The sequence below is a fragment of the Odontomachus brunneus genome, unplaced genomic scaffold (genome assembly GCF_010583005.1).
Source record: "Odontomachus brunneus isolate Ranch 3 - 2012 unplaced genomic scaffold, Obru_v1 Obru_scaffold_020, whole genome shotgun sequence".
In the NCBI taxonomy this organism is placed as follows: Eukaryota; Metazoa; Arthropoda; class Insecta; order Hymenoptera; family Formicidae; genus Odontomachus; species Odontomachus brunneus.
Window position 1 is genome coordinate 2707481 of NW_022639470.1, and position 27116 is coordinate 2734596.

The following is a 27116-nucleotide window of genomic DNA, read 5'->3' on the forward strand; positions in this document are numbered from 1 at the left end:
GAAATATTGTTAACTTGAACAGAATTTTGGTAACTGTCATCGGAATTTCTAGTTCATTCATATTTTACTAAAGATTTTCTTAATCCAACCAAACTTTTTTTTCCGTGTGTGTATATGTATGTATATGTCATAAATATTACATATATGAATATAATGTATAAATGTTAAGGTGTGTATAGATACCACATTAATATGAATATTTTCTAAAATCCGCGTAAAAGAGGGACGAAAACTGGCTAGCATCGCAACGAATGTCGACCACTGGGCGTTTCCCCTATGTCTGTTTTGAGATTGCGACGGATCTTTCGTGAGCGAGGTCCATTCGCGCCCAATAACGAATAATATTCGCGATTTATCGCGACGCTTACTCGTCGGTAATGTCGATTGGGAATATTAAGTATACGAGCACGCCGACGTCTTTACGGTCGTTCCCAGAAAAATGTGTGTATATCGCGCGATGAGTAATGCCGTCGATGGGAGGGCACAGTTATTTTTATGCGCTCGCTTCTGCGCACAAGAAACGCGCAAGAAAATACATCGTGCGATAAGGAGCCTCGAAAAAATTGGCGTGTCGTCCGAGGAAACGTCGGGGGTTACTGTGAGACATGAAACAAGACGGTGTCTCGACATTCCGCGTCTATTCTTACTTGCTGGACCGGTCTTTCGAGGAAGATGGTACGGAAGAGATGCAACGTCCCGAAATTAGGTGGGCAGCTTTCCAAAGTAAAGTCGGGGTAGACTGTCTTCGAGAACTCGGCATAGAAATGGAATGAACCGCGACGTTTGGACACGTATGCATGATTGCAAGTTTTTGTTGTACGATAAAAACAAATCTGAGTTGTAGTCGAATACGTTGTCGAGAAGCTGTCCGGCTCGGTGCCCAGATTAGAAATAGCAAGATACTTGCGTGCACATTGGGCCAGCGACCCGGCAGACGTGGTCAAAGATACGAAAATTCATACAAGTGCAAACATGATTCTAATATTAATATAATGTTCAGTTCAATATATTATGGTAAACATTTTTTATTACTTTATTGTTTATTCTGTAGTGTCTTGAACCACCACAGCCCATCTAAAATATTATATTTTTTATTCTTCACGCGACTATATAAAGAAGTTTTTATTAATTACAATAACTCTTTAAATATTATAAATACTCTTTGAAGAAAAACCAATTTTTTGGCACCAATTTTTTTTATATTTTTCTTTATCACTGAGAACTTTCGTGAACATCTAAAGATTCATCATAAATGATAAAAACATCTATATAGATGTCACGTGGACAAAAAAGAGATATTTCAGATCGGCTGTATTCAAGATATTATGGCTGCGTTTCGAAATTCACTGCCAGTACTGAAATTCTATAGTATACGTAACATAAACTATAGATTTTCAGTACTGACAGTGAATTTCGGAACGCAGTCTATATAAACAAAAAAGTAAAAGAAAAATTTGTAATTACCTTAGGGAATATTATTATTATTATTGTATAGAGACTTTTTTCTTCATGCAATTTTGCAAAAAATACAATGCTTTTCTTTTCAAAAAGGATTAATTATAAAAATTGATAATATTTAAACATTCTGTTTCTTAAACATATTGTCATATTAATACATTATAACAGGAAAGCTGAAATTGCAATAAAATAATTTTAAATAATTTTAACAATTTAAATATTTTAACAACTTCCTGTAGCATTTTAAATAAATTAAACAATATCATCATCATCATCATCATTAAATTTAAAGTAAATATATAGAGAAGGTAGTGACATAATATAAAGAGAAGGTAGTGACATAAGAGAAAAAGAGAGAGAGAGAGATCTATTATACAACAGCATTTATCTCCCAAGATCTACACTACAACAGCATTTATTTTTCAAGATCGCAACTATTCGTAGATTATTTTTTCAGAAACTAGAAAGAACAGTCTAACTTGAAAAATAGATAAAGAAACTTGCTAGGATTACGTGTGAGACTTTTTTTTGTGGATTAAGGAATATACGGAAAAAGAATTCAAAATTCGCGCGCCGTTTCTCTCTTACAATAAATAATCCTCAAAACGATAACAAATTTTTCTTTATCACTGAAAACTTTTATGAACATCTAAAGATTCATCATAAATGATAAAAATATCTACATAGATATCACGTGGACAGAACGAAAAAGGGATATTTCAGATCGGCTGTATTCAAGATATTATATAAACAAAAAAAGTAAAATAACAATTTTTTTACTATAATCTATTTAAATAAACATTACACTAAATATTATAGTTGCACAACTTGAGTGAACCTTCGTGTTTTGTATTTTTGGCCAGGTTTACTGGGTTGCTGGTCCACAGTGCGTCGTGGAAAGGACATGAATAATTGGCACCAGGAGATATAATTGAAAACATCGCATCGAGATTAGCTGATACCGAGACTAACGGTATGAGAACCGTTGCGAGCCGCAAAAAATGTTTGCGGCACCGTCATCGGGGATACGGAACAGAGGCTCGGCCTCTGCGTATCTCTTCTCATTTGATGCATTGATACGCTTATCGATGTAACGAGATACGCCGATAGGTGTGGCGTAAAAAGTAACATCGATCGCCTTTAAATCTTCGGGGGGAAGCCGACGTCATCCGCGACGCGAAACGACCGCGCTTAATTATTAACAGTAAAGACCGGAATATTAGTGCGACTTTTAAAAGTCGCCTTAATAAATTTATTCCGGTCGCTTTTTGGGACTTATTCGGTCTCGGGGCGCTGTTGGAACAACCGCAGTGTGGCGTTGTACTTTATTATCATCGTGTACACCGCGGGTTATCATTGCACTTCCGCGGCGCGAGAAACGAGACAACGCTCGCCGTAGAAAGTGCGTTTACACTTCGCTCTCGTTCCTGCGAGCGGAATGACAGATTGCGAAAACGGGGGCAACGGTGGGACTCTTCGTGGATATCTTTTTTTCTTATCGTAACAGTCGTAAGCCCACCGCGGGGAAAGTTCGTGCTTCAAATCGCTTCGATCGCTAATAAGCACCTGCATTTATCTCTGGAGGGGAAAAAATATGACTTTTCAACAGTTATCTGTGCGAGTCCAGACAACTTGTAGGATATGCTCGAGTAATATTTAGATTGAGCGAATGGGCTTATCGTGGAGTGAACGTTTGTCATTCGTTACACACTATTACTGTTATTATCATCGACTTATGGAGTGAGAGAAACGAGCATATTATATTTAAAATAATCAATGACATGGAAATCATCATAAACATGCCATTATAATTTCTGTTTCGATCCAGTTCTAACTAGTTTACCGTTACTGTTACTGCAACAATGATATGTCTCGCATATATCATGGGAAATTTTTTCTTTCTTACATTGTGCAATCATAAATATTTTAATTAATATGTGAGATAGATGACATTTTTCGCGGCAAAATTAATCTTCAATCTTCAATTTGCACGAGAAATTTTATAGTAAAATTTAATATAGAACTTATAACTGAGGAATATTATAATAAAAATTATATAATAAAAATAGGGATTTTTATAATATAAAAATTACTATAGAACTTTATATATATAACTGAGGAATAGAGAAAGAGAGATCGATATTCTACAGTAATTTATTTTATATTTAGTATGTAATTTTTTTTATTGTCATTAAGACAAAAACAAAAATTTTTTCTTTCTTATATTTTAAAAATGGACCAAAATCTTTCGATATAATTTTTAAGAGATTATACGAATTTATGTCTCTGCACAGAAATTATTTCTTTTCAAGTTATAATCATATGTTATTATTTATAGCATATCTTTAATCAAAATAAAGAAGATGTACATTGGTTATCTCGTGTGCATAAATTTACCGCCAACGTAGATTAAATATTCGTCCAGCATACGTGACCAATATAATTGCCAATGTTTGCTACATTTGCCACGTCGGCTTTACTTTAGTGCCAATCTAATGTGCGACGCCACAGCGAAACACGCACATATCACTTACACACGTTTACAGAAGCAGCTATGGACTCCCGCTGATGTCATTCGCTATTCCGGTGATCGCTGATGCTTCCGATGTGCGTGCACGTGATCCGCGCGGCGCCTGCTATTCCGGTCGGACGATTGACCCTGGATGCTTGTCTGACGTAAGTGATACTACATCTCGCGGCATGCGCTGAAGATCTCCGCGATGCCGGCGATGGCATGGGATAGACAATCGTAGGGTAACGGAGCGCCTAACGATCTCGTTTGTTACTTTAATAGCGCTCCCTTTCGTTGCCCGATAACGCTCGATCAATTCGACGTTCCGCCGACTCTCAGCGCGGCTCGCATTTCGCGCGCGCACATTCGACGGCGTCGATTAGATCGAGATCTGCGATTCGCTTTGCGACCGTGGCCGGGGGCTTTATTAGAGACGGAACGCAGCTCGGTCCCTGCTCGATTCGCGCACCCACACCCGCGCGATCGCCGATTGTTGTCGGCGCGGCTTTTATCTGCCGTTCACAGTTACGCTCTCGTTCGGCCGTGAAACGAATTCGCGTCGGGCTTATCGTCGGAACGCCTTATCGGCCGTATTAAGCGCGATCGATCGGAGTGGGAGTTATCGGTAGAAGTCGGTCGTCGGGCGATTACCCGTTTGCGCTCCTCCCTCGCGCGGCCGCACAGGAGGAGTAATATAGATTGCGGAACGTAACAACAAAAATGAGGGTTTGAATTCTAAAGCCTATTCTACAATAGCCGTAAGAATATGCAGTGAGGCGTAAGCGGCAAGCTAATTGATCAATGGGATTCTTGCAGTCCAGGAATAATGGACTGCGGTTGGTCAATTTGCTTACTGCTTACGTCCTACTGCGCATATTCTTACGGCTATTGTAGAATGAGCTTGATACGTCATCATAAAAAATTATGTTTAATAGAATATTTATTTCCTTTTTTCTGTATCGTAATTTACATTCTAACTAATAGAAGAACGTCTACACGAAGCAATCTCAAATATCTCGGTGATGCTATTAAGAGGCATCATACGATTGGATTCTAAATTACTTGTATAATTATGTTTCTCTTCCAAGAAAGATTATGCTACTGGCTTTATGAGTTATCTACTCTTTGATTGGAGAGATTTTTAAATCTAGCTTCTTTATATCTGATTTAGAAAAAGGGAAACAAAGGACAGGAATCGACAAAGTTAACTTTAAAACAATTGTTTCAAATTTTGTTAGTTCTTATCTCAAAAAAGCATCAAAATTGGTTTAAATTTCGAAACTGTACTTTTTTTAAAATGTCCATGTAAATAAAATTTGTTTAGATTAACCAAAAGTCTGGTGAAATATAGACGGAACAGAAATTACGATTGACTCAGAATTCCGTTCAAGTTAATAGATTTCAGGTCAACTTGAGAATTCAAGTTTCTGGTAATATCATTCGGAGTTTTCTGATTTGTTCATATTTCATCAGAAACTAATTAATTCAATCAAATTTTGTTTCTCGTGCGCGCAGAGTCTTGCTTAACTTATACAGAATTCTGGCAGCTTCAGGCGGAACTTGTGGTTCCTTCATATTTCATCAGACATTTGGTTAATCCAATAAATATAGACGGAACAGAAATTACGATTGACTCAGAATTACCCAGAATTCCGTTCAAGTTAATAGATTTCAGGTCAACTTGAGAATTCTGGTAATATCATCCGGAGTTTTCTGATTTGTTCATATTTCATCAGAAACTAATTAATTCAATCAAATTTTGTTTCTCGTGCGCGCAGAGTCTTGCTTAACTTATACAGAATTCTGGCAGCTTCAGGCGGAACTTGTGGTTCCTTCATATTTCATCAGACATTTGGTTAATCCAATAAATATAGACGGAACAGAAATTACGATTGACTCAGAATTACCCAGAATTCCGTTCAAGTTAATAGATTTCAGGTCAACTTGAGAATTCTGGTAATATCATCCGGAGTTTTCTGATTTGTTCATATTTCATCAGAAACTAATTAATTCAATCAAATTTTGTTTCTCGTGCGCGCAGAGACTTGCTTAACTTGTACAGAATTCTGGCAGCTTCAGGCGGAACTTGTAGTTCCTTCATATTTCATCAGACATTTGGTTAATCCAATAAATATAGACGGAACAGAAATTACGATTGACTCAGAATTACCCAGAATTCCGTTCAAGTTAATAGATTTCAGGTCAACTTGAGAATTCTGGTAATATCATCCGGAGTTTTCTGATTTGTTCATATTTCATCAGAAACTAATTAATTCAATCAAATTTTATTTCTCATGCGCGCAGAGTCTTGCTTAATTTGTACAGAATTTTGGCAGCTTCAGGCGGAACTTGTGGTTCCTTCATATTTCATCAGACATTTGGTTAATCCAATAAATATGGACGGAACAGAAATTACGATTGACTCAGAATTACCCAGAATTCCGTTCAAGTTAATAGATTTCAGGTCAACTTGAGAATTCTAGCAATATCACCCGGAGTTTTCTGATTTGTTTATATTTAATCAGAAATTAATTCATTCAATCAAATTTTATTTCTCATGCGCGCAGAGTCTTGCTTAATTTGTACAGAATTTTGGCAGCTTTAGGCGGAACTTGTGGTTCCTTCATATTTCATCAGACATTTGGTTAATCCGACCAGACTTTCTTTTCCGTGTGAAATTTCGTTTGACCCCACTGTGTGCCGCGGAGCTCACGGCTTCGCTTTGCGGGACATACCCGGCGGTATCTTTCACTTCAGACAAATACCGAGCCCTGGAATATGTCGGGATCAAACTGGGCGGTCACATCTATTTATAACCTCACCGCGCGGTCACCGTACCTACTACACGCGTTGTCTTATTTGCGAGCCCAACGAGAGAGGCAGGACCCACGACGGCTGGTCCATCTCTGCGGTTTACTGCATCTGCAGAGGGCCTTCCTGCAGGTGCGGGAGCGACTCACCCCGATGAATGTCAGCGACCTCGCCGCGATCAACCGAGCGTCAACGAGCTATCGGCGCGTTTCCCTGCTCGTCGGGTCGCGTGTGGCCAGCCGACCTGGCTTGGCTCGAGGAAGTTACGACGAGGAGCGCGCTCGGGACGGTCGTTCACGTCGGGATCGTTCGTCGTCAAGATTATCGGCCGTTTCTACGCGTTGTTTGGCCGTCCGCGTGGCTTGCTCGCCGTAGGAACCGCGAACACGCCATGCCACGGGAAACTTTACGAGCGCAGCGGAGCTTTTATTGCGGATCACAGCGTTGCGCGCGTTACTCTGGCAGTCGCACGTGCTGCTGCTGTTTGCTTGCTGTTGGTTTGCGATTCTCCGCCAAACTCGAGAAGCACGTGCGTGCATAACACATCTACAATACCAGGTCGATGATACCGCTGTTCTCACGAGCTATGCCGAGAAACAGCCGAGAAACAGCGTCATGATAGTAAAATCTGCTCAGAGGTTAGTTCGAGAGCTGACGACGAAGCGGCGGCGTTACGCGCGCATTTTCGCTCCGTCGCGGAAATTCCGCCCGCGCGATCTCAATTGAGACGCGATAATTAAGAGCGTCGCGCTAATCGAAGGTGAATGCTCGACGCGGAAGAGTTACGAGACGGGAGACGTGTTTACGCAACTGTGGAAGGACACAGAGCGTCGTTTTCTAGACCACGACGATGCTCGTTGGTGGAAGCATGTCGGGAAGAATCTTTTATCTTAACAAAATACGGTCGACAGGACTTTCCGGTCTTTTTGTTGAACTGCGTTTTTATCTATTGAGAGTTGTCAGTTAAGAGGCGGTTATGATTTAAATAGTCGGAAAATAAGACATTTTTACGAATTTTTCCCAAAAAAATGAATATCAATACAGACCTAATCTGCAGAATCTAAATCTTTCGGAAAATTTCCGCAAAATTAGTATTTTTCTCAGGACACTAAATAAAAAATAAATTAATAAATAAAGAACAAAGAGAAAAATAACATATAACTTGGAAGTGTCGCTGTTATTATTAAACTTCCTGCATATAATGTTCATCCTTTAGCAAATTGAACACAGTTTTGAAATTTCCTTGCCCCATTTGTTTTAGATTACTACATCAGCTATAATGTTGCCCATCAGTCAGAAGTGTATGGCGGGCATTCAGCATGTAAACCTAGGAGCGACGAAATTTCAATTTCTTCTTTGATAAAAAAGTAGTAATTTTGTATCTAAAAGAATAGTGAGTATAATCCAAAATCTATATTGATATCTTTATTCATTTTCTTTAACAAAAAATATCATAAAAACCTCGTATTTGCCGGTTATCTAAACTAGAATCTTCCCTTAATGGTATCTGATGGTTTAGCACGACTTTGGAAAATTCTTTATGGTGTAATTTTATCTTATGGTTTTTAACAGTGGGAAATAACTTGCGATACAATACCGAATTGCAACGAAAAACGTGTAGAAATAAGAGTTTACGCGTGTAGTTTCTCTCGTGAAAGCTTCTCTCCATATGACCAAGTAGAATTGCGCGAAGAATTTCTTCTTTTTTCATTATGACTGTGCGTACGAAATGGTTCTTGCTACAAAAACTGTCCGTAAAGTCAGGAACAATTTGTGTTAATCATTTGGTCATAAGGCGAACTGTCGTCGCGAAAAGATACCGTTCCCCGAGACGGTTCCGTGACTCCGTGTCCGGTGTCGTCCGGTCTCGAGTCGCTGGCTATTGTCTTCGTGGCTGTTTGTCGTTCGCTGTCACGTCGTCATTGCACTTGCGCTTCCTCAATACGGCCGTTTCCTCAAGAGTCGTAAGTCACAAGCAGGACGACGTGCTCGGTAGTCGAAGTCAAACGTAATGATCTTCGCCCGAAAGAACAAAATCGCAGCGACTTGTACACGATTGGACGTTCGGTATTGCATGTTATTCGCGAAGTTTGCAGGCTACCTCGCATTTGCGAATAATCTACATTCTTTGATTATATAAGTATGGACTGCCAGTTATTCCCACTTTTCCTATTCTCACAATGCTTCGCTATGTAATCAACATCACGCGTGCTCCCGAGGGATAAATATCAAAAAATCGAAACATGAAGTCAGATTTCGATGGTAAAACAGGAAGGAAAAGAGAGATGGAATATGACATATGCCGCGCTGTTTTATCACGTTTGATAAAGTGTAGAACTACTTGCAGTATAAATAAAATATATATAAACTTAACACACATAGTGAAATAAAGACAACAATAAGTATATAAATATATATATAAATATAAATATAAATATATATATATATATATATATATATATATATATATATAATATATTACACACACACACACACACATATATTATTGAATTTAATTATGCAATATTTGTGTAATTATAATTATATACTATTATTGCCCGCTAAAAATTACTTTCGTTAACTTGTGTCTAAAAAAATCTGTTTGTTTAGACATTGTAATGCATTTACTTTCATAAAATAATTTTACTTAAAAATAAAATGTTATTATTAATTTAATTAATATATATTTGTGGTTCTCTAATATGTCCAGTTCTTTGACATGTATGTAAAAATTAACAAATATCAAGCATTGAACTGGTAAAGGTATAGGTTTGCTACTATACATGAGTTCACAATATGTCATCGAAATACTGGAATTCGCCACTTAGCCTTTGGAGGCGCTCTTCATGTTGATTACAGCGTGAGAATGTCAACTGGTAGTCCATACTTATATAGTCAAAGTCTACATTGTAATATAATTCAAACGATTATGCGACTTTTTTTAGAAATTCGTAGCAAAATCGGACGACGTTATATTGGGCTGATTAACAAGTTCTTACAGATTTTTAAAGAAAATTGAGATACATTTTACTTTTATTAAAAATAATTTTAATAATATATTCAGTATTCTGTGTGTTTGAGTGTGTGCATTCAACAATCTTTTGCTATCTTTCACGTAATTTCATAATTTCTCTCTCATAAAACACTTGTACTTTTCTGGCGAAGAAACTAACCAAGTAATTTTTCATATCTTCTAAAGAAGAAAAGTTTATACCGTCGAGAGAGTTGTGTAATAAGCGAAATAGATCATAATTGGAAGGAGCAATGTCGAGAGAATATGGTGGGTAAGGCAAAACATCCCAGCCAAACTAATAATTTTTACGAAAGTAAAAAAGCACGGGAAAAACTCATTACTGCTTTCCATTTTCCAGGCGCAACAAAGGCAACTGTACTTCTTTAAATACTATCACTTACACCACACAAAATATACTCTAAAATGTTAGCAATTAAAGCGTACATATGGATGGTCAAATAGACAGGAATCCGCAAGGTCTTATGGATTAACCAATAATGTGATTATTTTATGTAAATAAGATTGTTTATATGCATATGCATATGGAAAGAAAGTTTGATTAAACGAAAGAATTTCTATTGAAATTACTGGACGATTCAAAAATTCCGATTGAGATTACCAGAATTTTGTTCAAATCAACCAGAAATTTTGATAATTTCGAATTCTGATATCTTCAACCGGAATTTTTGTATCGTTCATATTCCATCCAAAGTTTATATTTTATCCAGTCAAACTTTTCTTTTTCCGCGTGCATAATTTTTCAATAAAACATTCCTACTTGATGCTATTAATCAGGCGTCCACATTTGTCGGTCAACTTGTTGCGAAATTCAAGAATTCTACGGCAACACTTTCCTCTCGAATGTTAATCGTTTCGTTAATGAATCCAGATACTATACTGGTATTACCACTATCACTGCTAAGCGCGTTTGGGATTAGCCACGATTGCATACGATTAACCCGGTTTCCAATCAAGCCGCCAAACGAGTCTGGTCGCGTACGAAGGAGGACGTTGCGAGGCGCGGATGGTGTTCTGTTTTAATGCACCTGCGTCGCTCTTGCTTCTAACGCGATCGGAAGAAACGTCAGCAAAGAACCCCGTTCCCGCTTTTGTTGCGCTTAAGTTATCGGTCATAACAGACGAATACTCGCGGAACGACACGGGCACGGTGATAACACGACATAACACGGATCTAATCCGCTCTAATTTCATAATATTATCGACCGATAGTATTTTCAATCATCGGCGAAATGGTGCAACGCGCCTGCATCCCGCGAAACACGAGTTTCACCGTTTTTATGCCTCCACAACTGCTGGAACAAAGCGATTTATCGCATCCCCAATTGCAATTATTCCGACAAACGCAGCGCGAGGTTTTATCGTTCTGCTTTCTTACTCCCTCCTCGTGTCCAAGAAATGAGACGCGTTACGTAACATCTTGAACGCGCATTTTTGCGACCACACCTAGAAAAATATCCATTGACCGTGCAGATAACAGTAATCGATAAAAACATATCGCACGCGATGTCTTGTTCACACATTCGTTCCAATAGACATACACGACTTTTTTCTATTTGTTATCAGATTGTGAGATTGATTATAACTCAGTGTCAGATACGTATTTAATTATAGCGAGAAAATAATGACTACAATCTCGTTAACGCACACGCACGATACGTTTTTCTCTTCACGAATGTCCTCTTTAGTCGGTATCACCTAAGCAATATCGTTCTCGGATACAGGAGGGCGGAGGACGCACTGAGAGAAAAATATAGTTGCTTTCGCCGTCAACTATATTCTTTTGTGATTTTAATCATAAAAATAGTTAGGAAAACCGTTGTTTTAGTAAGTGTTATTAGAAAGATGGTTCTTCTAATTATTTTTCTTATTAAAATCATAAAAAAGTATAGTTTTCAACTATATTTTTCTCCCAATATGTCAACGATAAGAAAGATAAGTGTAGACGATATGTCGTTGCCGGGTGCTGACTATCCTGTCTTCGAGGTCGCGGTTGTGCCTTGTGCGTATAGCTGCAGGTGCATGGAAACAAGAATTTGGTCGGCTTAACCAAATGCCTGATGAGATATGAATTGAACGAACCAGAATTCCGGTTGAAGTAAACAGAATTCTATTCAAGTTAATAAAATTCTCTCTTTCTCTCTCTCGTCAAGCGCTCTTTAAATTTTTTGAAGTGTAATTTCACTTGAAAAGTAGAATGACAGCCGAGTCACTCGAATTCGAGTTATTTTTCACTACTATAGAGCGAGTTCTCCACTCTGAACCATTGAGTGAATATTCTCCATCGAAATTGAAGAGTGAATCTAGTGCATTTCACCGCCAGGAGAACATATTCAATGGATTGAAACATCCGCACATATCAGAATCTACTCTAATCTTGAGTGAAACATTCACTCTTCACTCTTATAATATGATTTCAAGTGGCAGGTATTTTCACTATCGCCTCGAGTGAAAATATTCCTTTCACTCTAAGAAACTGATAAAGCAACAAGATTTCTATTCAATCAAAAGTCTTGTTAACTTGAACAAAATTCTAGTAACTTCAACCGGAATTTTTGCACTGAAAAAAAGATTTTATTGTCGAAACGAAAATTTGATTAAAGTAGGATCAACAAAATGTTTGATAATTACAACCAAAAAGTTTAATCACCGCTTGTGTATTTTGTTTTCTCATCAATTCATTTTGCTTGGCACAAATAAAATATGGTAATACCAACCAAATCGCATGTACTAAATATTTTAATTCCAAATACAAAAATAACTTTTTCAATGGTATATGTATATCTTTTCATGAAAGCTATTGTTTATTTATAGATTTAGGTGAATATGTCATTGGTTTTTACCGAAAAGAAGTACTTTTCATTTTTCAAATATTTTTTTCTGTCAATGTATCTTATAATTTTCTTTATCTTTAGAAAAAAAATGTGTCCAAAATATCGATTTTCAATAAAATTATAGTAGCGCAATGTTGGCCGAGTCTGACGGATCCAGACAGTTTTGTATGTCTCAAAAAATATGATTTTACGCGAAGTGTTAAGTGGAATACCAGCGTATTTAATCATTTCTCCGAATGAATGAGTTTGCTAACCAATATACTCTATATATTAATTGGCAAATGCAACACGCTGTTTGAATTACTACTGCCGACTGGACTTGTAAATCAATGTTTCCCCTTCAGCGCGCCTCCCGAATCCATCCGACTGGTGAGGAAAACATCGCGCCCATAACGCTCGGCCGGCGGGAATTCACGGGCCAATTATCGCGCCGCAGGTGCAACGCTCGCAGGTGACGCGACGAAAAGTGAAAACGACTCGGCGATTCGTGTTTCGCGTAACGAGGATTAGCGATAACGCCGCGGGTCGTCGCGTAACTCCCGAACGTGGAGAAATGGAAGGACGTCCGCCAATTGCATAAATCTGAATCGCAATTAAAGGTGCGCGCGAGGGTCGTCCGTGCCAGGCCGCGCGGACGTTCCTGTCGATTTTTGCGTGGAAGCGATAAAAAAGCGCTTATCGTCACGTAACTTCTCCGCCGAGGTCGTGAATCGCGAGGTCGCACGCGCGCATTTAATTTCGCAACAATTTCCTCACGAGCAGAGCTGCGCAAAATTTGCACAATTAATGAAAACGTCGGCGAAGGTACATCGCTTAAATGTCGACATAAATATGAGATCACTGTCAGGGCTCGTTATTAATTTATCGCGAGGCGTATTCCGTGGTGCCGCACCTCGCTATCCATCGCTTGGCGCCGTGGGGAACATGATCGAGCACCGACGAACAGACCAACACGCCCGTGGTGGCACACGGCAATCTTTTTTTCTGACATTTCTGTCTCGTGGGTTGGTTTATTCGAAAGGTTAAGCCGTCGCGCTCTCGAATATCCAGCGCGATCGCAACGGAGAGAGACAGAGAGAAGGAAAGAGAGAAAGAAAGAGATGGAGGGAGACAGAAAAAGGAGAAACGTCCGCAACGGTTCCTGGCACTCTTCTTCCACCAGATAATCTCTCCTTCCTGTCGAAGGTCGGCGCAAGTCAAATGTTCGTTCGTCGAACCGTGTCGTGCGTTCGGAACATCTTCGTTGGCGTGCGTATCGGGTAGTTGGACGACCGCTCGTGCGTTGCAGGAGGCAGGTAGTCACCCAATCAGAGCGAGAAGGAAACAAAAGAAAGGTGAAAAGAGTTATCGCCCCGTGAGATCGAGCCTACATCCTGTATCCCAACTGGAAAAGCCGACAGTACTTCGACTCGACGTGCAATTACTATCGGTCGCGATTGTTCGGTCGCGCTCGCTCTCTTGCACTGCCAATATCTTTCTGTTCTATTCGCCCGCGAGCCGTTTTGGATTCTCCACTTCTCCGTCTCTCTCTTTCTCTTTCTCTCTTTTTCTTTCTTTTTGTCTTTTTTTTTTGACAATTCCCCAGTGCTCCGTGACCCGAAAAATCATGGATCGATGAATAAAGAGGCGGCGGGTCACAGAGCGCGCTTCGCCGTCGTCATCGTCGCTCCCCCTGGCGAGACGTCTTGTTCTGCTTTTCACACAATAACACGCGTGCCGCGCGAAATCGTCCTTGCCCGACTTCTTGCCTTTCGAGAATGCGTTCGACGTCGCGCGCTCGTTGGAACTTAATAACTCGTTCCCGCATACGTTGATCCCGGCTCAACGAGCGTGACTCGTCTACGTTCGCGTGAGGGCATTTGCGCCTCGTGACCTTAACATAGAAGTAGATATTTGAACACAATTCTGGACATCCTTATTGTTTCGGTCCTTTTAAATACAAATATTTAAATTTCCAATATAAAATATATATTGGATTGTCGTAGTATATAACCATTATTGGAGAGAGCTATGAGACTCATAAGAATTCTCCTCCTATGCGCTGGACGTTAGTGTGAGTAATCAATAGAAGGGGATATACTTTATTAGACGAGGAAAATAAATTTACTGCGTGCGTTATAAGATTAGATAAAATTTTGTCTGACACTGTCAAACTTCATTGTCCTCCTATTTCAATAATTATTCGCATTTATATCTAACGCACGATTCTCTTTTAAATGTTAGAATTATCTTTAAAAAATTTAAATATTCGCACCTGAATAACATAAGATCTCCAAGGAATGTCTTAGGGACGTTCTCAGAGCGTCTTTAGGATATTCTGTAGGTCTGTGCTGTTTAGATATTTATGTACTAAACGCTTCTCTTTTAAATGTTAGAATTATCTTTAAAAAATTTAAATATTCGCACCTGAATAACATAAGATCTCCAAGGAATGTCTTAGAGACGTTCTCAGAGCGTCTTTAGGATATTCTGTAGGTCTGTGCTATTTGGATATTTATGGACTAAAGCAATAAGAATGTCCACGATTAAATACATGATTGTTCGGATTATCTTTGGCACGAGAGCAACGCGCATTGACAGAAAAAATAGTTGATCTAAATTATAGTTATTTTTATCCTAATCATATTTTTTGGTTGTTCTAACATGAAAATGATAGTCGTAACATGTATATAAAGTTATTATCATCAACATAATAATTCACTGAGAGAAATTATTCGGTAAGAAATTAACAGACGGATATTTCCGATCAAAATACCGATGAATTTATATACCCGATTAAATTTAATCGAATACTTCCGATCATAATGGCATTTCATCCAATAAACCGATGAAAAAATTACGAACCGATATTTCTTATCGGATGTTTCCTGATCGGATACAAAAATTAATCAGTATTTTGATCGAAAATATCCTTTTGTTAATTTCTTCGAACAATTTCTCTCAGTATAGAATTTAATAAAAAAAAAAAACTTGATTTCCTTGATCGTAAGTTATAAAAATTATTTCTCTATGTGATTATAATTATAAATACTAAACATTTATTTCTTTTTGCGATTTGTTTTCGCACGGAAACGTCGTTGACATACCGATTCCGCGTGAACTGGATTCACGGATGCGTGAGTTGTCGGTAAATCTGCCGCGCTCCTGACACACGTCGACGTCGCTCGGGAGGTCTGGGAGAGAATCGTCTCTTTCGTTTCGAACACGTCGTTTAAGAGCCGCATTGCACGTAATTCAGGAAAAGTCACATGCTCGTAAATCAGTCTGGTAATGGGTACCGTTAGATTCGCAATGATAATCCCATGGTAATATATGCGATTCGCTCGAGCGAGCAAACGAGAAGATAATTAACGACTTTGGATAGTCCGAGTTCGCCAAACTATCAGTGTGGTGGCACTGCGATCCTCCGAGATTTGCGACACCGATAGGGTGTCAACAAAAACGGCCAACCGAACGTCTCTCTGTTTCTTTCGACCGATGCCTCGTTAACGCTTTTTCTCTTTACCTCTCGCTGTGATTTCCACGATAATAATGGACCACTTTACAGCCCTACTTTATGGGGACGTGAATGCGGCTATTGAGTCTTCCAATGACGTAATTTACGTCGCGGTGGCGCTTACGGTTGTAAACGTTCCATGTCGGGATTTATATGACCGCCGGTTTTGGATAACACGGTACGCGTAATAGTGTTCCGGATACTGTCTGTGTACAACTCGCGGCGAATACGTGGTTTAGACGAAATAAAATACTTTTTGCTTCTCATACGCGAAGAAAACATTAAGGATGTCACTTCACTTAAATATAGTTGCCATAATAAAATATTAATGTTGTCTTTCGCCTGTGCATACAAGATGATTGCAGTAACTGCAGTACTCTGAAAGTGGTACACAGACTTTCTTTGCTGCCTGTCCGTACGTATTTAAGCGGTACTCTCGGTGATGCACAGCGTAAACAACCCTACGGATCTCTCAATCATAGTATTTGTTCGGCAGACCGCAACAGAGAGACAGCAATATTCTTTTGGTTAAGGCAACTATGTGTATGAGGATAAACTAACTGAACATTACTCGTCTACGTTCGCGTGAGAGCGTTTGTACTTTGCAACCTTAAGATAAAAGTACTAATTCCAGGACCTACCGGAATTCTAATCTTATCGTTGTGGTCTTTAAGTGTAAATACTTAAATTTTTAATATGTATAAATATTTTATATGAAAGTTTAAATTATATTATATAGTAAGGTTAATAAATGTATCATAAAAACTGTGGTTTTGAGAACTATATAAATGGGCATATAATAATTTTTAATATTTAATCTAAAAAATTATATAAATTTTCTCTCTAACCATAGAATATATGTGCTGAGAGAAATTATTTGATAAAAAATTAACAAACGGATATTTCCGATCAAAATACTGATGAATTTTTGTATCCGATCAGGAGCTATTCGATTAAATAAATCCGTCATCATAATAGCATTTCATCGGATAAAAAAATCACCAATCAAAAAATTATGAACCAATATTTCTCGGATGTGTCCTGATCAGATAACTCATCGCTATTTTGATCGGAAATAACTGTTTGTTAATTTCTTGTCGAATAATTTCTCTCAGTGTAAATATAACAACCGTTTTCTCCATGTATTGCTCTTTCGCGTTGATCTATGGTGTTGGCGTAATATCGCGCGAACGCAGAAAGGTCGCAATGAAACAATATGTGATTAAACTTACCCTTGATGAGCGTGTAACGGAGCGGGTCTCGGTGGAGGCGGGAGTGACTTTCTGCCGGGTGTGTTCTGTCGCGGCGCCAAAGGCGGCGGCGGGGAGCTGGGGGATCCGGAGCTGCTGTACCTCTCCGTCGGGCATTGAGGCTGAGGCTTCTGCTTCGGCACATCAACGTACTTCGGCGGCAGGGCGTAATAATTCCTCTGTGTCGCGTCGTTGGGACGTTGATGATGATTAGGAACGTATTTCGGTGGCTCATGGTACTTCTGCGGACTCGAGTCCGCGGGGAATAGTTTCGAGCTGGCCTCGTATCCCGTTTTCACGGGGCTGCCTATGGAGAAACTGTGATTTCCGCTCTTCAAGTACTTGGACGGGCTCTTCGTTGTCTCCGTCACCGGCAGATAATTCGGTCTCGACGCTGCATTCGCATTGCCATTCTTGTCCGTGTTCTTAGGCACTTGAGGCTGAGGTCTCTGGCCCGAGGAGGATTCTAATCTCTGACTGGAGTCGTTTCTTAACAAACCGGACGCGTCGACGCGCGTACTGTCGACTCGCATCGATTCCTGTCGAATGATCCTCGGCTCCACCGGCACTTGCGGTGCGGGTCTCTGGTTGCCGGAATCGCTGTACCTCTGCGATATAAGATCGGGCAATTGCGCCGGCGGCCTCGATGGAAAGGATCTCTCCTCGGATATTCTTCTGGTCGGCGCTATCCTGCCGTTCACCATGAGTTTCTGAGTGGAGGGGTACCTGAGACTGGATCGTCCCGTGGCTACCATCCTGTGTGTAGCGAACCCAGCCGATACGCCGTTTTCCAACACCATCTCGGAGTCCACGTGCTTCAACGCCGTGGACGATCTCACGAATTGCTGTTGCTCTTGTTCTTGCGTGCACGCTTTCGTCGAATTCGGCGAGGATTTGCCCGTGGGCTTATCGTGATCCCTCTTACCGCTGTGTTTCGATCTCTTCATGGAATGTCTTTCCGATTTGTGCCGTTCGCATGACCTTTCACGACTGATCTTTGTTGTTTCTTCCGTCTGGTGGTGAATGCTGTTGTTGCTGTTATTGCTATTGCCGTTGGACTTGCGCGAAGTCTCCGCGAAGCAATCGTCGCTGAGTTCGGGCGGCGGAGGTGGCAACGGATCGTCGCAATCGTGGACCTCGTTCTCCGTGACCGTTGGCGGCGACGGCGGTGGCAAGTCAGGGCTGGGCATGCGTTCGTTGTAGGCATTCTTTAGGTGTGGTTTTTTCGGTGGTCTCTCGGGTACCCAATCATCTATCGAGATTGCCGGTCCGACTATCACAGGACCCAATAGATCCGTGGAGAGACTACCGCAACTGTTGCTGTGTTGATGTTTGGGACTCGGCAGGTCGCCGTTTCCTTGGTTCTGAGATCTGCCAGCGTTTTCCCGCCACGTGCCGCTGGCGTAATCCGACGCGGAACTCGCTCTTCTGGAAGAGGGTGGTCTTGGTCGAGGTGGTGGTTGCGGCGGTGGACTTTGTGGTGTCGGCGCTGGGCCTTGGGCCAATTGGGGTTCCGATCGCCACGACGCCTGATGGTGTCTTTCGTAATAAGACCATAACGCTTTCTTCTGAATCGCTTTCAGAGTGGGATCGGACACTCTGTGACGTTTCTCCGGATCTAGATAGGTGTAACGCATTTGTTGTTGTTGTTGTTGCTTCTCCAGTTCGCTGATGCGCTCGGCTACTGAGAGCTGTGGTTGCTGCGGCGAGTTTAGCGTCATTCTGGAAAAGGAGAACGTTGTGTTTAATTACAATTCGCAAATTGGCCACTTCGGAGAAAGATTTAAAGTATGAGATTATAAAAAGACACATTTATTGATACCTCGAAGATTGCGTGAATTCCTGCTGCGTCACACCGACGGGATAATGTTTCCGTTGACTGCGCTCGCGATCCAGATAAAGCACACTTTCCGAATGGTGTCTCTGAGGTGTCTGCACTCTCGCGCTGTGAGCGATTAGCTGCTTGCTGCATTGAACCCCACTGCTTTGACTCACGTCGGACATCGAGCCATGAATGGGATTCCAGTTCTCGGGGCTGTGCGGGCTTGAGGATCCCACTTGTTGGCGCGTGGGGCTCTGCGGCATAGGTTGGGCGTACTTGTCGTTCTCGATTCTGGACGAATTGTCCCACTGGTTCGCTTGCGGCCTATCATTCAACGACGACTCATCGTCGATATTGGATTCCTGCCACTTGCTCTCCCGTACGGTCGACGTGTGACAGATATCACTTATCGACGCGGACGTAGCACAATGGCCGATTACCGCCGGCAAACTAGGTCTGCTCTGCACCTGCTTGTTCCGATCGTTCATTGAGGCTACTTGCCACTTGTCCGGCCATTTCTCGCTGTGTCTACTCTTCGTCGTCAGGCCCATCCCGGACGTACTGACGTCGCTCATGGAGCTCTGCCACTTCTCGTGGCAGCCGTTACTAGTCTTCTGAGTGATGATCCCGCCATTCACGCTGCTGACATCCGACATGGAGCCGTGATGCCATCGATCCGAGGCACCTTGGCGAGGCGGCATGCCGCTCGACACGCTGACATCCGACATTGAGCCGTGCCATTTTAAGGTCTCACTACTGGACGCGCTGCCGCTGGACGTAGTCACCACGCTGTCTCTTCCCTCTCGGGAGGTGTCTTCCCAAGAGGCGACGGGCCTTTGCGCCACCGCTTCACTGTCTCTTCTCAATCTGACAAGAAGCGTAAGTTCTCGTTAGCATCGCGAAGATCGTTACATTACGTAATGTTAATGAGACGATATGTAAAGACGATCTCTCACCTGTCGAGAAACGGCGTGTTCGTCGTGGAGTCCACGCTGGACACGTAACTGTGGTATCCTTCAGACTGCGCGTAGCTGGCCTGTTGAGAGTGCTGCACCCTCGTGTACTCCTCCAGACCTGCTTGCGTTAGCGTTGTCTCGCGATAGAGGTCCACCTAAGGAGCAACGAGACGCAGCATAAATTCGCGTAGCACGACGAAGAAAATGCAGCTGCTAAGTATTAGCAATCATCGAGCATCGCATCTCGTTCCTTCGCTCGAACCTCACCTGAGACACCTGAGGGTCCTGGTAGCTCCTTACGTAAGCCTCCAGGTCAGCGTGACTCAAAGTCTGAGATTGCTGTTCCCGTTCAGGCGGCGACGGGACCACATACTCCGCGTCCCCTAGAGCCTTGCCTTCGCGATCTACGCGCGGCCACAGCCTCGGCTCTTCCTCGACGTTACTTCGGTTGCGTGACTCGTAAGTCTCAGCCGGGATCTTCTCGCAACGCTCCATTACCGTCTTCAACTGCGATATTCAATTTTTGCAATGTGCAACAGGAACCAAGAGAATCGCACACGCATCAGTAGGGAAAGTAGCGCTCGCCGGGCGCACTTTTACGGCGAAGTTAGTTTTCGTATCTCGCGGACGCGGCCTCGAAAGTAGGACTCACGATGGCGTGAGATAAAGAACGATAACGAGTAAAGTCTTGTAGATTCTTGCGTCGATCAAGAAATATTTGTACACACCGCTCGGCAATGCGTTCGCCCGTTATGCAGGTAACGACTTCTAGCTTTCAGCCGAGAGCTGTCGTATGACTCACGATCTTAATATAATTCTCTCTCCTTCGTGTGTCTCTCCCCTTCGCCAGGGAGGAAAAGTAAAAAGAACCCAATCTGAAAATACATCGAGGGTAACTGACTACGTGCGCTTCGAAGTGGAAACACCACGATGATCTAACGAAACTCCAGACGAAAAGAGAAATACGTGAAGCGCTCTCGGCATCTTTGTTCCTCCTGCGTTATCCTGGGCCCATTCTTTTCTCGTGTCCCGGACACCCGGAGTTACCATACGTACCGTACCGGAATTTAAGGCGCGATGCGGGTCGGACCGCCACGAAATACCACGACCTACTTTCTGGGGAAGCCGGTAGCACGACGATTATGTCACCGAGAGAAAGGAGAGTGCGGGTGTGGGAGATTAATTGGCGTGCGCCGTTTTAGGGTGCAGCACACAATATGTACACACCAAGGTCTTGCCCCGCGGTGATCCCGATTCTCGACATGGCACGGTTTGCTCATACGTGCTCGCTTAATTGTTTAACACGCGGATGTGCGGCGGCGACGGCGACGACGTGAAATCGCGCGTTACGATTCGGCGGGGGAATCGCACCGATAAGGCCCGTCACCTCGTGGCACGTTAACACCGCCGAAGTACTCCGACGTCATGTAAACGAGATTCGATTTCACAACCGGCGAGACAATCGAGAGCGGCTGACACGGCGAATTCTATGTACAGTACGGCGGGAAGGCTGAATCGCGCGCGACAGGAATCGGGCTGATGCAAATCACGACGGAGTGGCAGAAGGAGCTCTTAAAATGTTTCGCAAGTGTAATTTGATCGTCGAGGATTATAAAACAAGCGCTTCTCGTTAAGCCACTCGTATTGCGCGTCATTCGTTCTCGTCGATCGTCACGGCTACTCTGGCCGAGCTCTTGCTCACGTAAACGTGTATACTCATACTAATAATTGATGCTAATGTTTAATAAAATGTGTAAAATTACGAGTGCTCTGTGTATATGCCAACATTTGTATAAAATATTGCATCAAATTCTCTAAAGAGATTCTTTCTATGGTGAATATAAATTAGTAATAATTAAATTAAAAATATAAATATAAATATATATAAATGTACTGTGAGAGAAAAAAATATCTACGTTTATTCAATGGGCAATGATAATGGATAATAATGGGTAATAAACATACTATATTTACTCAAATTTAAATTTTGTTTAAGTAGAGTAATTGTAAGTAAAGTAGAATAACTTGTTTTATGAAAAGCTAGGCTTTTAAGAAAATATATATTTTCTTTGTTGAAAAATAGATCTTCTCAGTGTAAAAATATGTATATTAATATATTGGGAGTATAAATTAGTTCGGTCCGTTTTCAAAAGATGGCTCTGGCTGTTATGAATGTTTCATAGTGACAGCTGATTTTGATAGTTTCAGAGAGGTTAGACATCTGTCAATAATATTCAGTTTATATCGCTTTGAGTTTCATACAAAACCCCTGTTTTTTACTGTGTTGAATATTTTGTATTAACTAAGCAGCATTTGCGGGAGGTTTTAGTTTTCTGCTTTAATTGGAAGAAAAGTGCAGCTGAAGCGCATCGAATGCTTGTAGAAGTTTATGATGACAATGCTCCAACTGATAAATCATGTAGGGAATGGTTTCGACGTTTCAAGAATGGTGATTTCAGCGTTGAAAACAAGCCTCGCTCTGGACAGCCAAAAAAATTCGAAGACAAAGAATTGGAGGCATTACTCGATAAAGATCCCAGTCAAACGCAAGAGGAGCTTGCAGAATCATTGGCAGTTACGCAACAATTGATTCGTTTGAGCCGTGCATTACGAGAAAAACGGCCGGAATCCGAGCAAAGACATGACAAAGTTATTCTTCTGCACGATAACGCTCGGCCTCATGTCGCAAAAGTCGTCAAAAATTATTTGGAAACGCTCAAGTGGGATATTTTACCGCACCCGCCGTATTCGCCGGACATTGCTCCTTCTGATTACTGGTTGTTCCGACGGATGCAGCACGATTTGGCAGGTCACCGGTTCACTTCTTTCGCAGAAATCGAAAATTGGCTCCTATCTTGGATCGTCTCAAAAGACGAGACATTTTTTCGAGATGGAATTCGAAAATTGCCTGAGAGCTGGGAAAAAGTAGTAGCCAGCGATGGACAATACTTTGATTAATCTGTTAATTCATTTTGTTCTGAAATAAATGCATTTTTGACCACAAAGAAACGGACCGAACTAATTTGTGCTCCCAATAAGGAAATATATATTATTAGTATTCACACCGAGTAAATCTAATTTTCACTCCTCAGATATTGCTTCTTTCTCAATATATAGGAGTGATAGACTTGTGATACGACGATATATCTCTCGCGCATCCAATTTGCAGGGAATTGCGGCGCTACGATGGCACGCGGCGCTACCTTTCGCGTATAAAAACAATACGACGTAAGGAACCCAGACGGGCTTCTATCAGTTACCTGCTGCGTGAACGCAGGATTGGGCCTCTTCGTGTGTGGTCTGGTGTACTGGGCAGGCTTCTCCTTCGGATAGTTGGTGTGGTCGGTCCAGGACTTGGAGCGGTGCGAGCCGCTGTGTCCCGAGCTGTGAATATCCTCCTCGGGGTGTCGTTCGGGCGCACTCGGCCACGACGGATACTTCTCGTGTCCCGGGCCGTAACACACGCCCTTGAGACTGGAGGCATCCCTGACTGGCGGCGTTGGCGGTGGCGAGGCTTCGTCTCTCTCGTTAAGAGGCAGCGTGAAGCTGTCGAATCCGAGGCTCTCGCTGTACCTAATGACACGGAGACAGGTATGAAAACGTCGCGCACGCTGTGCACACCACGACAGAAATAGCACGACGACGCGCGTGACGCAACGCTCCACTACCTGGAAACAATTACGCGCGGATGCAAGATCGTCCGTTTATTAGCGTCCCGGCCGATGAATCACACGTAATACGCGGCGCTCACGAGCGCGCTGCTCCCGCGCGATGTCATTGAACCACTTTATTACACCAGGATGTGTACGGACTGCATAATTTATGGCACACTCGACGAGAGTTCAGCGGTAACTCGCGCGATAATCGAGCGGTATCCCCTCCGTCGCTTTGTTATACCATGCTTTTATCGTCTCGACAATATACGGAAAAACTAGATCCATTCTATCCTGCACTAAGAGAACTTATCCGATAAAAAATTAACAAACGGATATTTCCGATCAAAATACTGATGCATTTTTCCGATCAGGAAACAACCGAGGAGAAATATTCATAAGTTTTTGGTTAGTTTATCTGAAATTATGATCGAAAGTATCCGATTTGAAATTTAATCGGATATCCTGATTGGACATAAAATTGATCAGAATTTGATCGGGAATATTCATTTGTTAAAGCTCCTGGGGAGTCGCATCATCCATCTCTTTTTAATGACGTCAGAAGCGAGAAAACGCATGCTAAAAATCCCTGCAAAATACGTCGAGATAAACAGATATATCTACAAAACGACATTTGCGATCGATTAAGTACACCTCTAAAATACTCCGTACACTTTCCTTTTGTTCTAAAAATCAATAGATAATCGGAAAATTAATATGACAAGATAATGAGGAAATTAGGTTAGAAAAGACGATTGCACGTCACATTTATTTTATAATTATAATCTGTTGATTGTTAGAACAAAAGGAAAGTGTACGGAGTATTTTAGAGGTGTACTTAATCGATCTCGAATGTCGTTTTGTGGATATATCTGTTTATCTCGACGTATTTTGCAGGAATTTTTAGCATTTAGCGTTTTCTCGCTTCTGACGTCATTAAAAAGAGATGGATGATGCGACTCCCCAGGAGCCTTAATTTTTTATTACATAATTTCTCTTAGTGCATAATATGCCATTACGCAGCTTTTCTACTATATATTATATCGAAGTCGATTCCGAACGGAATCTTTTAGTTATTTTCTACATTTCTATTATGTTTTCTACGGGAAACGGAATTATTCCGACCAGAATTGATCCCGAACAAGTCTATGATACGTTCCCTGCTCGAACGAGTTCATAATATGTGCTCAGCAGGCCTATTCTGTAACTTTTAATGATAGTGCCGTTGTACAGATATAATACATAGTAGAAAAGCTGCGCAACGACATATTATCATCTTCGTATGTCGTTGCGCAGCTTTTCTACTATGTATTATATCTGTACAACGGCACTATCATTAAAAGTTACAGAATAGGCCTGCTATGTTTTATTTCTTCTACGAAGACAGATGGAGAAGATGAAGAAAAGAGCGTGAAGGTATACGTACCCGCTGTCGTTCTTATAGCCCGGAGTATTCTTCTTGTGACTGTCGTTGTAACCGGCAACCGCGGCTGCAGCCTTCTTGCCGCCGTTGCCACCCTCGTGATCGTTCTCCGCGCCGGACCTGCGTCCGTCGTTTCTGCGACGGTAGTATTCGTTAGTAGCCACCGGTCGAGGCGGGCTCTGCTTAAGGCCATAGCCTTCCTGAGAATATGACGTGGCACTCTTGAAATTGGCAGTCTCGCTCCCGTGGCCGTGGCTCGCGTACTTGTAGGACCCCGGGGGACAGGAAGGTGGGCCTGGGGCCTCATCCTGAACGCGATATCCTGGCGGCGACGGTTGCAGCTCCGTCATCGTGTAACCGACGTCCCCGCCATCCGGGATACACCTAAGTGGGCAGAAAATTAAAACCAGTGAGCTTCGACGCATGCCGAGATAAAATCGCCGAGATTAGACGGCCGCGTAAAATAGATTAAGCGATTACGCGCGAGTATAACGGAATCGGGCGGAGCGTTTGCACATATGTATGAGATGCATGCGCGCATGCAAATTAAATGCGACGTGCACATTTTATCAATTAACCGATCTGTATACTACAATCGTATTGCTGAATCATATCCTCGGTATCGACTTCGAGTCTGCGAGACTTCACAATTGATCCGAATGTCGTCTTCAGATTTTGACGGCGCACACATTATTTCTGTATTCTTTTAACCTACAATGTATCCACCGCTTCCTGTTTCTTGTTTTCTATCTTCTCCGGCTTAAGATTTAAGTCGGAAAGAGATAAAGAAAAAAAAGTAAAGAGTACATTGTAGATCAAGTTTTAAAATAAATCAAAGAAATGTTTTATGGTTGAATCTGTAAAGGGATCATTTCATCGATGATCAGAGTAGAGGACTTTTTATTCAGTTTTATCTAATCTATAAGTACACGTCAAAAGACGTTGCCATCACAACTTATCCATCGTATCGCGCATGGTCATTTACCAATTTTCTTTAATTAATAATTCAAAATTTTACGTGATTTTTTGCGACATGGTAAAAGAATTTGTGTTCAGTTCGATGAGTTCTACCTGCACAACGAGTGTGTCATGAATTGTCATACATCCTATATATTGTGCAAAATTTCTCTGCGTTTTATCACAGTCATAAGAGTTGATTCAAACGTATAGAATCTCGATGGAGATTCTTCAGTATCGCGCAATGCATCCTGGTGATGGATACTTGCTAATGATATATGCGAGCAAATAGTTGTGGTTAACATAGATTACTGTATGTTACTGACATTAGGCTAATTTTGCTCTGTTCGTGGGAAGAATTACATTATCTAGTAATAAGTACGAGCTTGTAAGATCGGAGGCTAGGCGTGTCTCGGCTGCCAGATAAAATCCAAGGGAAACTCCTTACCGCTGGTTATTTAACCTTTGGGCGAGTTTAGAGACATGTAAGCGTGCAGTTAACTCTCGGGTGACAGAGGAGTAATGAGTCGCGTTAATAGAGGCGCACTCAGCGGCGTGATTGATGAAACTGATAGATAACGTTATTTCCGAGTCAGGGGTCTCCGGAGCGCGTGAATGATGACAGCTTTTAACGAGGAATACGGATGCTAAAAAGTCAAATAGAAGCCTTCGGTATCTCCGGCACGAGAGATATCGCAGGGAACGTGCACGCGTTCCACTCGTTCGTTTTTTCGCCTGTGCGGCTTTTTAGCCATTCCGCGATTAATTTAAATCGCCGCGGATTAATCATAAATTACGGCGCGCACTTTGGCTCATTTGAATTTCAAAACGGACATCTCTCCCAGCGGTGGCCGTGGTAAAAATATCGAATTTGAAGGCGCGTTTCTAAATTAAAACACGGGTGGTCGGTGTT

The 27116-nt window shown here is 41.8% G+C and overlaps 1 protein-coding gene across 4 annotated transcripts in view; it reads right to left on the bottom strand.

The window, feature by feature from the left end:
• The window catches only part of LOC116842044, a 196905-nt gene that overhangs the window by 53258 nt on the left and 116531 nt on the right, over positions 1-27116 (bottom strand). For all 4 annotated transcript variants that reach the window (XM_032810687.1, XM_032810685.1, XM_032810686.1 and 1 more), the window contains exons 2-7: positions 25250-25630; positions 23431-23743; positions 20438-20677; positions 20171-20325; positions 19215-20081; positions 17375-19114 (exon numbers count right to left, since the gene is read on the bottom strand). In XM_032810687.1, the coding sequence (XP_032666578.1) occupies positions 17375-19114; positions 19215-20081; positions 20171-20325; positions 20438-20677; positions 23431-23743; positions 25250-25596 (3662 nt within the window). In that variant the 5' untranslated portion in view covers positions 25597-25630. The remainder of the gene's footprint in view (positions 1-17374; positions 19115-19214; positions 20082-20170; positions 20326-20437; positions 20678-23430; positions 23744-25249; positions 25631-27116) is intronic.